Source organism: Thunnus thynnus, chromosome 14, assembly GCF_963924715.1.
Source record: "Thunnus thynnus chromosome 14, fThuThy2.1, whole genome shotgun sequence".
Lineage (NCBI taxonomy): Eukaryota > Metazoa > Chordata > Actinopteri > Scombriformes > Scombridae > Thunnus > Thunnus thynnus.
The window spans coordinates 8,327,757-8,342,416 of NC_089530.1; the positions used below are offsets into that span (position 1 = coordinate 8,327,757).

The window sequence follows — 14,660 nt, forward strand, 5'->3', positions numbered from 1 at the left end:
CTGACTATTTTGCTTTATTGAACAGCCTCAATTCTCCAGTTGCATTTCATGCCATGTAAGAGGAGGAATGGGAATTCACCAATGGTAAATGAACCAGAAGGTGCACCGAACAGAAAAAGATGGGAATTTCCCTCTGGCTCAATACAACCTCTGATCCTAATCACTTATAAATCTCATAAGTCACTTTTCAATAGCTCCTTGCTGTATGATTAAATGACTGAAGTAATAAGTAAGGGGTGACATGTCGGCGCCATCAGACTGAGAGAAAGGCAGTGATGATTGCCCACCTCTGATCTGGTGGGAAAAGTGATTTCAGACTCTGATGTGGCAGATGGTCAGCTCCAGTTTTAAGTCCCCGAATCCCTTCAGCTCACTCCTGCGGTTTTAACCCAGTTGATGGGTGCAAATGCAATCAAATGGACACAGTGCCTGGCAATCTCATCCTTTTGAATGTGTTCATGTGTTACAGCAGGTATTGTAGCAGTCGTACTTGTGAAATGCTGGTGCAAAGTGTGACACAGTGAGCTAAACGTTCTAACCCTTCCCACTTAGGAAGGGCGACACTTGCCCTGGGCTAGCTGTAAGACATTTGAGCAGACCTCTTGCTCTGTGCTTTGCGCCTGTGTGTCGAGAACATTGTAAAGCTCCCTGATATTTTCCATTCCCCTTGAGGGGTGAAGGTCATACGCTCTGTCTGCTAAGTGAGCGATGCAGTGTAAGAGCTGCACTGTGGCCTCCTGCACCTGTAGATAAATGCTGTGTGACTGTAGTTTAATAATAGCTTTGGGCGTTTGGCTCCGGCTCGGCCAACCCCTGCTAGCAGATGTAATGCGATCAATACTGATCAAAACTCTCAGCTTCTGTTTGGATATATCTATGATAGACTGGTGCACGGATACATTCACACCAACACATGCACACGCAGAGACACACAGACATTCAGCCAAAAGATTACTTTCAGACTTAGTTTTGTGAAAATGGGAGCTTGCCTGAAGTTAATCCAACTAAGCTATTCCACTTTTCTGTATGCCTAATTGCTTCGCAGCATATCTAACTAACTAAGAAGGAATTCCTCGACTTTTTTTTTTTTTTTAACTTTCTGTCACAGTGGCACAGCTGAAGATATGTATTCCCGAGGCCACAGTCGCAGTTTCTTCCCACAGTGCATTGTAAATCAAGGGCTTTCAAATTAGCTGCTCGTATTGTTCTTGATGCTGTTGTGTGCTAAATCTCCAAAGTGTTTCGGCAGGGACGATGAGAGAGAGAGGAGATCTTGAGAAATAATTCAGTTTTATTTCCTCGGCTGCGGCTGTGCTCGTCAGATTTAGAATATGCGTCAAACAGAGATGGATAGGAATTGGTGATGATAAATTGACCCAATTGCAGAGCTTAATGAAGAGGAACAGGGAAGAGGAAAAAAGCAAAAAAGTTCTCGAGTTAGAAAAGGTCAAATGTAAAGATTTAAAGCCAAGATAAAGGCTTGTTATAGTCTGCTCGCTATGGGAATTAATGTGGATGTATGTGGCATTCCTTTTGTCCACTGAGCATAAATGACTCTCACAATTAAATTATATGCAGAAAAACGAAGCTACCCATCGCTATGAATCTCTAATGTTTTTAAAAAAGTTTAATGTCAACATGGGTTATCTTAAGAACTTCACATATTTACCTTTAATACTTTGGTTGTCAGTTAATGTATAATGTTTTGGCCTCTATAGAAACTAGTATGCTTTTGCTCAATAATGTCTGTAAACAGAGCAAACAGAAGATGATAAAACAGAATGAGGCACTTCCCAGGCAGCCAGCAGGAGGTGCTGAGTTCAGGGCCTTTTGTGTGCCTTCTGTTTATGGGCACTTGGAGAGCTCATCTGCTCTGGCTGGAGTTCGTGTCAGAAGGGCTCTGATCTCTTTGGGGCACCGATAGGAGTCTGGCTTCGTTTAGACAGTTTAGATCTTTTATTTACGCTTGTTTAGGTGCATTCTGGGAATATTATCTACATGGTTTGTCTTTGTTAATATCTCTCTGTCTCCTTATCTCTTGTCTCTTCTCAATGCCTCTACAGCACCTGCTTACACAGTCATTTACAGAAAGTGTCAAAATCTTATCACAGGACATTAAGCCGGGACTTGAGCATAAGCCACAAACAATAACCAGAAAGGACACCGATTTGGTTGTTACACTGATTATGTCAATTCTGAGTTAGTTTCTACTATCATACATCCACGTTACCACCCTCCACAAATTTTGTGTCTTTTTTTGAATCAATGTGATTACAATTATTCCACAGCAGGATAAATAGGGGCACATGCTGTGTATGTCATTATCTCTTCAAGCTCTATCATTAGCTCTATCATTAGCTCTACTGATGTGACTGTAATCCACATTGTCCTTCCTCCTTCACACAGGAAATGTTGCCTCTGCCACCAGCTGCAAATGATAAACTTCCTACTGCTTTCATCTCAGCCTCTAAATTACAATAAAAGTAAAATTAATTTCCACAAAGGCCAGGCACATTTATCCATGCGGTCGGACTCAAGAATGAAGGTATGATTAATTCCAACTGTGTTTGACGTTTGGAGCCTGAAGTCCTTAAAGTATGTCTAAACCCTATTGGAGTCTTTCTTTTAATAAAGTTTATAGTTGGAAAAGAGAAGATGAGGCAAAAAATCTCAATCTTCTTCAGCCAAGGGGAATCCTTGGAGAGCGGTATTGATTTGTTGGAGGAGATTTGATACAAGTTCTCCAAAAGAAGGGGGAATATTATTACATGTCCAAAAGGCATTTTAATTTTGAGCTTATGAAAGTAATCATCCACAGCAAACAATATTATGGTGAATGTGCCTGTTAATACAGTGCTAATTTTGAAATTTGAGGTTTTCGTTGTCAACTTAAGCTACAACATCTCATTAAATTTTTCATATCAGCTCAAATTATTTTCCTAAGCTGTTTGGAAAAAAATGTTTTTACCATGATGAACAGTAATAACATGCTGTCTTTTCTAACGTTTGTACTCGTATGAGATGATGGACATCAAAAGCTGATAGAAGTGCCAATTTTTTGATAGTGATCGACATATTTCTTTTCCTACTGCAGGAATTTAGTGCATTCTGACATGAACCCATGAAAGCAAATATTGTGCAGATTAATTTTTATCTGTGTTGTTACCTTGGGGGAGTGTGTGTCTCAAACTCATTAAGATGTTAGGGTTGGATGCAAGATAAGCCTTGGAGAGTGACAGGTAGACCACTGCAGTATTTAATGACCTGGGAGTTCCATGTGTGTTGGTTAAGGAGGGGGTCTGCCTTGACTGACTCTATCTGGCTATGCTCTATCTCTCTGCTTTTAATCCCTCTGGACTTAAATAACATTCCTTGTCACTGACTATCTGAACAAAGGAGTTGAAGAGAGGACAAGCTGGAGTAATTCGTGAAGCATATTGTGTGTCATTAGCATGGTTTAATTTATGCACCACATACCATAAATGTTGCCGAGGTGAATCTCAAACACAGACTCAGCAAGGTGTAAAATGAGCTAGCACTGATTAGGCTGCTCTCTTGCGAAAACATCATGACACATTATCAACAATAAATAGACTTTCCAGAGTGTGTAATACACTGCATGTCTTTTCAGGAGATTAAGAAATTGTAATTGATTTTCCAGTCGTTTGAAGAGAGGGAAAATAAGAAAAAAAAAAAAGCTGAATATTCATCCATTTTACGTAGGAAAGGTTTACAGAAGATTTATGTGCCTTTCAGCTAATGGCCGCCTTCAAATCTCCACAGTTAGATTCACACTGAGAAGCTGCACATCATCCAAGATATCCAGCACACTTCCGTGGCCGGCCAGCGAGCAGCTCCACTGGAGCAGATGTGTGATAAATGCCTTGCTGAAGGGCATGTGGGTTTTTGGGAGAACATTACTCAGTCATTATTTCCACCTAGATTGAAGCAGTTCATCTGGAGAGTAAACTGCTGGACCTGAGGATTCTTCCTTTAGGCAATAGCCTCACCTGCTATCATTTATTTAGGTCTTTTCCAATTTTTTTTCATGATTGTAAGACATGTTGTAGTAATTTAGAATATATTTGTTTTTTGGTTTAAGCATAAAGTAAGAATGTTATAGGCTAGATTTACTTTGCTTTAGCTACATCAACCATTACTATTTAAACTGTTGGTCCATTATAGTTTTAGCTAACTAACTATTTATTCAGTGCCTCTAACTAACTATTTAGGTTGGTTTGGTCAAGTTGGCATTCAGTACTACCACTTGGTGGACGTTTCAACCTTGTCCATTACCTTTAGCTGTCTATTTCAACCATTTATCCATTATTAGTTCAACTTATCTAATACTTTTAGTTATCTTTAGCTATCTGTTTCAACCATTTATTAATTACTTTTAGCTATCTACTATATTTATCCATCACTTTTAGCTATGACTATTTAAATTGTGTATTCACTACTTTTATTTTACTGTTTTTTTTTTTTTTTTGCTGTTTGCTGTTTTTCAGGGTTGTCTGATTTTTTTGCAGTTGTGACTGAACTTTTCATTTATTTTTGAGCTTATGTGAGCTATTTATTCAGTCAGTCACTGTCAGGCACACATACAGAGAGAGAGAGACTAACCTAAGACTAGTCTTGCCTTCCTCCGTCCCCTATTTCAACATAATATATCCCCAAAACACAAAATTTTGGTAATAATGTTTGCTGCTTGTTACTAGAAAATAATATCTCAGCAACACTGTAGCTTTTAACAATATTTATGCTGTAAGTTTTGGACGTTATGCCCCTAGGTGGTAACTCAAAGCCCAACTGTAGAACAGAGCAGCCTATTGAATTGTTTTAGAGTGCGGTGACAAAAAGCCTTTGCTGAGACGACAGAAAACAAGGTCGCGTCTGACAGATCACTGGGTGGCCAGGGAGAGGCTAGAGGAGGCAGGAGCATGCTAATATGCTCCCACAAGAGTGTGAGACATTAGGGCTCTTCAGTGCAGGTGATCTCAAGTGAAGTCACCCTGCTTGTGGAAGAACCAACAGGTTCACACTAAAAAGTCATGTGATATCTTATACTGTACATTGTATCCTGCACTGTATGCAAATGCATCTGATAAACGTCTTAATATAAATTTAAAACGATTCACTGATCCGTTTGTTCTTTGCCACAGATTTACAGAATTCCTGGAGCCCTTTGAGAGAGTGATTCAACCGGAGGAGCTTTGGCTCTATAAGAATCCTCTAGTTGAGTCAGACCACATTCCCAAGAGGGTCATGTTCGTAAGTACCTGCTGTCTAATTATGCTATCCTCTTATTACAAACTTGATTGCCACTAAATTATTGTTGTTTTTTTCCATGAACCGTATCCTCTGCTTAATTCTTAGTAATCTGTGTGGCGCATAAATCCTTCATTTAAGGCAATCAATACTATGAAGCCTCTTCTCTCCCCTGTTGAGGTGAGGCATGAACTGCCTTGATAGATATAAGTGGGGCTTTACAGAGCTGTGGTGATTAGCACTTCTAATGTAAATATCATCTCTTCTTAGACAGTGGTGGGCAGTACAGGGTTAAGATGAATTTCTAACCAATACAACATGGACTGGAAATATTTTTCCTCTGGCTCATGCTGTAAACACTGAGCAAATAACCTACAGTAAAGAATCTCTTGGCAAACACTTCTACCCAGCACATATTCAAGCGTCTGTCCTCAGCAACCACCACTGGCTTCAATACACTTAAAATACAGCCTTCTGGGCATTGCAGAGCTCATTCTAATATTGCTGTGAGTCATACATTGCTTTCACACTCAGATGGTGAACACTAGATGGTCCTATTTTCAAAGAGTGATTATGGTTAAACAGAACAACAACATGGATGCCCAAACAAAACCAGCTGTTGTAAAAACAAAACCAATCTTTCAATTATTTCCATCTGCCACCAACATCTAGACCTTCTAATGACGTGCAATTTTTGGGAAACAGTTGTAATAGGATACTTTATGGGTTTTTAAAGATCATGATGGTTAACATGCTTGTTCTCTTTCCTGCCAGAAGTTAGAAGAGTAGATTTACACAGTTCTCATGTCTGTGCAATAAATATGTTGCAATAAGAGGGCAATTAGCCTTGCTTAGCATAACAGCAGGAAGCAGGGGGATACAGCTTGTCTGGCTCTGCTTAAAGTTCCAAATATACTTATAGCAGCAAGTTTATATCTCACTAATTAACATGTTATATCTTGTTTGTTTGATCCATATACGAACGGAAATGTAAAAACAGCAAGTTGTGATTTTACAGAGAGTTACGGGGTCGTATACTGTCACTTCTGGGTGAACAGCAGCCAGGCCCCACTGGTTGCTTGGCAACTAGTGGGGCCCCATAGGAGCTCACAGCATCTGGTAAAAAAAAAATATAAGCCTGGGCATATATATGTTGGAGAGTTGCAATGATAACTTTAAACAAAAAACATGGCTGTCTAAAACTGAACATCCAGGCACTTTCAGCAGAATGCGCTCCATATGAAGCAGAACTGCTTTTTAAAGTTGTTATAATAGAAATACCATCTAAATATATTTTCCATTCTAGTGGAAATTGAGCCCTGATGATGATGATTGCATTATGTGCCCTATACTATATATAATAATCTTATTTTCTCCTATCACATCAAACAGTGATCAAGCCATCTTTCAAAGGTTTAATACCAAGTTGTTATGTGGGGTATTATCAGTGCACTGTAAGGCCTTGCACTGTTATGTGGCAGCAATGACAGCTTTTTGTACAAATGTAACTTCATTATGGCTTTTAAAAAAACCAACAGAACATTAAAAACTCATTTCTCGTTATTATACCAGAAATATCTGTTTTGTGAATTAGCTGGACAGCCCACAGTTTCATTTAATAATTTCTCAGATAGGTTGAAACTCCGTACAGCAGGTGTACCAACTTTTCAAAGGACCTAGTAGGTATTCACTGTTCAAGCAAAATATGAAACCAACTTAACAAGCAAAGACTTGCCTGCCCATTGCTTGTTTTGCACACTCCTTAGCAAACTGACAGGGTTTGATTGACTGGTGCTCAACTCCATCCAATGCTCCTCCACACACATCAGTCATCTCATTATGTTCAGAAACAGCTGCAGAGAAGGTGGTAAGCACAAACTGTCAGTCAATTCACGTTATAAATAATGCCGTCTAAACTTTAGTGTATGGAATATTTTTTCCAATAAATTCAATATGGACAGTATACTATATTTCAAGGCTCAGCTTAGCTCCACTTAATGATGTTTTGAAGCCCGTGTGCCAGACCACTTCATCCAATGATTAACATAATAGGGTTAAAAAAGAAATTTATTGAATTTATTTATTGAATGGGACAGTGTGCAGTTTGAAACATTAAAGATGCACTGCACTAGAGTTAGCTTGAAGCTAATTTGCGTCTGTAGTCCCCGACAAAAAACATACAACAGCACAACAACAAATAGTAAAAAGCAAACCCCCCTCACCCCCGACAATGTCAATTAGAAATAATGTAAACTAAACTCAGTGTGACTCAATGGTCACACAGCTGATTGGTCTTTAGTACATGTTTCAGTCTGGTCTTGAATGCATTGATAGAACTACAGTTCTTCATATCATCAGGTAGATTAAAAAGAGCTTTAGATTACTCATCAACAAACAATTTGCTGGGTATTTGTTATAAGCACTTAGAAGTGCATAATAGAAGGCTTCAAAGAATCAAGAAGTAAGCACACACAAGCATAGACAAAACACCTACAATTAAACATCCTATTCCATTTGTCTTTGGTGCTGAACATCCTGAAAAAGCCATAGATAAGCCCTTGAGCTTGTCTACAGCTTATCTGTACTCTATTATTTCTATATACTTTTTCCACATGCTTTATGAAAAATGATGACAGTTTAAATTAACTTCAATGTCCATGGATCTTTGCTGATGACAAGCCACTAAATAATGAGTGGAAGAGAAAGGCCCTCCCCCCAGACGCCTCTTAGGGAAAATGCTCCCAGCGCTGACACCCAGCAGTCAGGCTTCTTCAATGTCATTGCTCTGACAGTGGCCCTGAAGGTGTGGAGGATTTATCTGGCTATTAAAAATAGTACATGGAGAGGATTTATATGAAGCTACATTATGACTCAACACGACCTTCTTAAAGATATACTGTATTAGTCTGAACGCGGCCTCAAGAGGCAATCTTTGATTAACTCATTATGGGAGTAGCAGGAATATTCTCAGTGCTTGCTATTTATTAATGGGCCCAGTGGTTTTACAGTACAAACCTCCAGACCAGTGTAGCTAAAGGTCACATTTCTGTCCCGTTGCATGAGTAAACACAGGCTATTAGCATGCAGCTCACAAATCAGTGCCTGATTATTACACTGCATCCTGGAGCAAAACCTTGTTGATCCCATATTCTGCAAAACTTAATGTAATTAAGGTAAAATATTAAGGTTAGTTAGGTAAAACAGATATTCTCTATAGAAGAAATGCAGGAAATAAAATACAGAAAATAACTGAAACTAGGTTACAATCATTTTTACTCAACTACTGTACATTGAGTCATATTATTACTGAGAGTTATTATTATTGAATCTGAGAGCCACAGATATGAGTATAGTCCACCCTCTTGGCAGGCACTTGGTGAAAGGTACAGATGAATTGTTTAATGAGATTTACACAAGTAAAGATGTGTACTTAGATCTTTCACCCATGAAAAAAAGACTTTCATTATAGTTACTCACATATTGTACACTCACATATCAAGAGACACACAACCCTTGAAGAGAGGGTTCCAGTAATACAGTATAGCTATTTAAAGGAATGATTTTTAAACATTAAGCACACACATGGTATTAAATCTTCATAGGGATGTGTTAAACAATCATACAAGAGATATGTAAGTAAACAGATAGGATTGCTCCACTGTAAGTATCTTTAAAATCTTCTTTAAAATATTGTAAGATATATCATCAACATAGTCAAACCTGTAAAATGTTTTTGGACAACTGTTTTATGCTCTTATGATTACCAATGTATAATTTTAGCATATGAAGAGAAATAAATAAGTTAAATACGGTCAGGAGTTGTAAATGAAAGTGTGTGTAAACCACCAAATCACCCTCCAAAGTGAGGCTGACCTTTGTACTGTTATAGTTGTGTCAACCTAAAGACTGTGAGCAGATGTCTCAATTTGACAGAAAAAGAGATATTTTTTTCACTGGATTCCCTCACAATCTCAATAATAAACTGGGTGCTGCTGTGACTGACTGAAATTGAAATTGTCACAATTTTATATCGAATTTGGGAACATCATTACAAAAGTTATTGTAATGATGTGCATTGCATAGAAATTTATAATTTGAGTAATGTTTCTGCTTCACACAAACAAGTAACTACAGCAGGGGTTGGCGGTGTGGTGGGGGAGGGAGTAACGTTAGAAGAAAACAGGAGAAAAACCGTGAGTTTGTTCATTTAGTCTAATAATGAAGGCAGATATAAATTCTTTAGTATGTGTAAGCAAACTGGTTTGGTAGAATATTTATGTTTTTACAAAATGAGAGAAACTGCACAATGAAGATGGTAAACACATATTTTCTGTCCGTTGATTTTCATATGAACAAGCAGATCAGCCTGACTGAATACCATGGATGTATTATAAGAGCTGGATACTGGATCGAAAATGGCACCCATTCAGTCCAGTAAGAATTGCTCAGCTGGCACATACGCCAAAAAAAAGTTTCTAGCCTCTGGATTTGCTTCCGTGTTGTGCGGCCCACTTAATATGCACAGTGGTGTTTCCCCCGCTGGCCCTGCCTGCAAGTTCCCACTCAGCCAATAGACTTCACATTGTGATGTCATCAGGGAATTTGAGAAAAGTTTTACAAACATAAAACCTCCATCGATCAAAAATTCATAAAAGAAAGGGTCATAATTGACCTTGTTTGCAGTTCGGGGTGTCCTGTCAACAGTTTTACAGATGTCTCTTACAATGGTGGTCTATGGGGAAAATGTCTTTTGGGCCGCAGGCGTATTTTTCACTGCAATACCGTGAGCGGCCACAGGGAAAAATTGGCTGCAAGGCTGAGTGGTGGAGCCCTATTCAGCTCTTATAATACATCCATGCTGAATAATGATCCAGTGAATAGTGATCCAGCTGTAGGGCTGGTAGCTTGGCTAAGTGATTTCTAGAGGGGTTTCTTCCTGTTAGCTACCACAGCTAATTGGAAGAGAGTCCTCTACTGGTTATTCTTGTAATATACTCTATGCAACTAAAACATAGCATGCGCAGGATTTGTCTGTGCAATATTCTACATTTATCATATAGTAATAAGACAATAGAAAGAGGTTTGCCACCTGACAAGTCATTGTGAGATATAGCTTTCGGGGAAAATAAAAGTGCTGTCCTTTTCTTCTTTTGGTTGCGCAATGGTTGAAGGAATTCCTTTGTGCCATAAATTGAGCCCTCATTTTCCAGGGAGACTGTACCCAGTGGCAGACGGAATTGCTTAGTGAAAGCAACGCTTATAGGGAACCAATCTTAACGCCGATGGTGTCATTATTCTATAGCCATTACACTGTGCAATCCACATTTACTTCATAATGATAAGTTAAAGCAAAAAAGGTGTCTATTTCTACTTGAAAATTTCTTTGCACTGTATAAGGCCTAGATTTTGCACTATATTGTTCTCACTGTAGCTACAGTATGGTGTTTAATTAGTCTCAAAACCTATGCACATAAAAACCAGGCACGTGCAGGTGATACAAACACATGGAACAATATTGGTGAGCAGAAAAGAATCCTTGTGAGGGCACATTTCTGCTCTGTATGCCCAAATGTGGTCCCCCGAGCACAGACCTGTGACGAGTACGAACGCGTAGGGAGGCTACATGTGCAACTGCTCAACACTCACTCTCTTCTCTCGATTTGTTCACTTTGAATACTGACCATCACCTTTAATTGGTTCAATTGGCCTGAGACAAAAACCATTTTAGCTCTCAGTTGGATAGAGGAAGTCAAAGGAGGGGAAGTAGTGCACTGAAGTATTAAATACATGCAGTGAGATACAAGGCAAGACATAGTACTTGACACAGCTCAAACAGAATTCAGAATAAAGAAGGCAGGAATAGAAATTAAATTCATGTGGATCCGTGCACATGTCTGTGTGGATGGGAATGATAATTATGCAAAGGGAGCAACAAGAAAAAGAGAAATAAGTATGGTCGTAAAATATAGCTAGGCTAAGGTTAAAAGTATAATCAATTCAATGAAAAAGAAATGGCAGGAAGAGTGGGATAGAGGAAATAAGGGCTGATACCACTGCAGCATTCAAAGAAAAGTAGGAGAAATGAGAGGAAGCAATAGAAATAGAAAGGAGGAGGACATTATATCAAGAATGAGGTTTGGTCACACCGGTCTGAACAGTACATTAAACGTCATGAATACGCATGCTACAGGTGGATGTGAACATTGTCGACTACAGGAAACAGTGGAGCAGGTATTTTTATACTGTCCTAAGTATCAACAAGAGAGACAGATGCTTAAAATTACACTCCAAAGGAATCATATGACACTTGGTATTAGAGAAATGTTGCAGAGGAGTTCAGGTGATGGAGGGTACAGGGCTATTTCAAATTTTTTTAGAAAACACAGGAATTGATAGGAGAATTTAAAGGTATAGTATAGTAACTGTTCTGATCCACACTCCAATCCAGAAGGTGGCAGTAATGCACCTAAAAGCTGTTTTCCAACCGCCATTAAAGAAACAAAAGACATCCCCCCCTCCAGCCTCAAAAGTCAACTTGATGAGTGAGTGAGTGTTGAGCAGTTGCGAGCGTGTAGGGAGGGTGGACCTCTCACACGTCACAGCCCCTTGCTCGCGGGACTGCATTTGTGCACGCAGAGCAGAAACGTGCACTCCCATCACGTGCACACGCCTGGTTTTTATGTGTGCGGGTTTTGAGACTAATTAAACACCATAGAAGTGACTGTTTGTATTTATGCGTGTGAATCCAACTGCAAGTATGAATCCAGCTACTTCAAAGGATACAGTGAAGTTCAAAATTAGTTTATAATTGGCAGAGATACACAGATGTGCACGTGGCTGAACTGATGAACAATACTCAAGGGAAATTCAATATGTGTGTTATAATAATGGAACTAAAACCCAGCCTTTGTTTTTACTACCTCTGTTGCTAAGGCAAAGAAAATATATTGAGTTTGGCCAAAGAGTAATTAATACATTCTGAGACATGAATATTTACCTAGGTTCTGAGGTGGCCCAAATCTCTTATCAAGTGAGGTGCAAATACTTTTCTGTGCAGGGAGGAAACCTCAATAAACAATAAAGAAGCTTCTTTGGCCCCTCAGTTTACTTTGTTAAATTAACTCTGAATAATAGGTAGGTTCATGTCATTCCCTGAGGCAGAAATCATTTTACGATTAACCAGCAAAACAGAACCCGTAGAATGCTGCAGCGCATTGCTAATGTCACAGTGATAACTGTACATTTTTTGTCTTGATTTCCTCACAGGCAATTTCATTCCTTACCCCACTGGCGGTGATATTTGTGGTGAAGATAATTCAGAGGACGGACAAGACAGAGATCAAAGAGGCATGTTTAGGTACGTGGAACCAATTACTTGAAATGTTATGTCACAAATTTATTGCTCTTGCTTTCGAAAGACCAAAAAGCAGCATTTTCACCATGGTTGCAGCACAAACTGAAGTTACTGATGCTTTTTTATGACAACCAGACTTTTCTCTCTCGTTTTCTTGCTATTAAATATCTTTGCATGGGCTAACATTGGCCACCAAAAAGTACTTTATTGTGCTTTTCAACTCTGTGACCTACAGTTACAGTCGATATGGTAGCATATTTAAGTTCATCTTAATCACAGGAGCTGTGAGTACTTACACACATTTAAAAATGCATGCTATCTGTTCAACTCTCAAACAGCATCTAGGCATTTCTCTCACACAGCAGCACTTTTCCCCTTCGTCATTTTCCCTGAGTCGTGAAGCCTGTTGAGGCGTTGGCACATCATAGAGCATTAAGAAAGTTTAACACAAATCCAATTAAAGAGACACAAGGAGATGAATCAGGTGGAGAGAGGGTAGCTCAGTGCATCTGTGTAAAGATTACAGTGCTCTGTAGAACTTAACAGGCCCATTACTGCCTGCAGAGCAGCACTTCTACAAAGCTTTATTGGCGAACAGGAAAACAACATCACTCAGAAGAACAAAGAACATAAGGAAGCCTGTTATACTGACAAGTTTGTACATGATCATACTGTCGTTTTGAACATGGCTCCAAAGCTACTTAATGAAAAGAAAAAGATCATGAAAGCAGTTTTTGGACTGGGCGTGCAGTTAAAAAAAAAAAGTTATATTTTTAACTACCTATAGACCTATTTATTTTTTCTTCCCAAGCTAAAAATCACATCACAGAAATGTGGCTTTCCCTGTATTTCCGCTAATTTATTAAGTTCAAAGTTGTCCCTAAGGGTCTTACAATTCTGAACGCATGAAACAAACTCTCAAACAGATATAATTGAGCTAGCATAAATTAAGGTTTTTGAGTTTGATTTTCACCCTTATAATACCAATGGGACTTAGTTTTGCTAATATATTGCATTTATTGTTTGATTTTCTTCCATTTTTTTTTGGAGGAAAACACAATGTTCCCTTTGTAGAGCTGTCTAATAATCTTTTATCATTCCCAAACTCCTGCAGCTTAATTGCGCGACTATCTATTAGTCAGGATATAATGAGGCCATTTTGGAAGTTTGATTATATTTTACGACACAGAGATGATTCCGCAGTGATAATTTTTAATTTTGGTTGCAAAGCAAGAAGAATATTATTCATCATCTGAATGTGAGAGTTTGAGGCTCACACAGACGTTATTGTTTGGTGTGTGAAGAGGGAGTAATCTTCCAGTAAGTGAGACAATGAGAGAGTTATCAATAATAAGTGTCTGTGTGGTTTTTGCAATTTCGTTTGTTAAAGCTTTAACTCTCCAGGAATGTACACTACACACTGCTCTCCTGTTTAGTTATTGAATATCAAAAATAGGGAAACTGATGAAAATATTTGGACTGTCACCGTTAACTTGTTATATCAGGAGAAATTATTTTTCTATTAAGAGATTTTGTTAAAATCAATCCATTTTGTTAAATAAATGGCAGTAGTGATGTTTTTCCTCATTTGGTCTGCAATTTTCTGAAACTGCACTAGTGCAATCACTGGTGCAAACTCTGAGTTGCAAGTGCACATGGGTGTGAGCAATTTTGGTGGCCAGAGGCACAAGCTCAATCCTAGCAGCACGGCAAAGAGACTGAAGCAGGTTGAACACTCTACTATTAGGAGGAAGAATGCAGTGTCAGCAGGTGCAGTTGTGGTGAGCTTAATTGCCAATTACATCACCTGCCACCCCCTGTAAAAGTAGCAGATAGAGAGTGAGTCCAGGCTAAAGTGGTGGCGCAATGTGTCAGCACAAATACACAGTATCCCATATACTCATATAAAGCATCTCAAATATGCTTCAAGGGAAAATGACATGCCTTTTATTTATTTGACCAGCTAAATAACTCCAGCTACTTTGACCCAAACTGGCTTGTTTGGTGCCAGGAGTAAGTGTAAAATAATCGACTGTCA

The 14,660-nt window shown here is 38.8% G+C and overlaps 1 protein-coding gene across 1 annotated transcript in view; it reads left to right on the forward strand.

Moving 5' to 3' along the window:
- plpp4 (phospholipid phosphatase 4) overlaps positions 1 to 14,660 on the forward strand; it is a 48,732-nt gene that overhangs the window by 17,669 nt on the left and 16,403 nt on the right. Inside the window, exons 2-3 of the mRNA XM_067609617.1 lie at positions 5,163 to 5,271; positions 12,535 to 12,625. Of these exons, the coding sequence (XP_067465718.1) occupies positions 5,163 to 5,271; positions 12,535 to 12,625 (200 nt within the window). The remainder of the gene's footprint in view (positions 1 to 5,162; positions 5,272 to 12,534; positions 12,626 to 14,660) is intronic.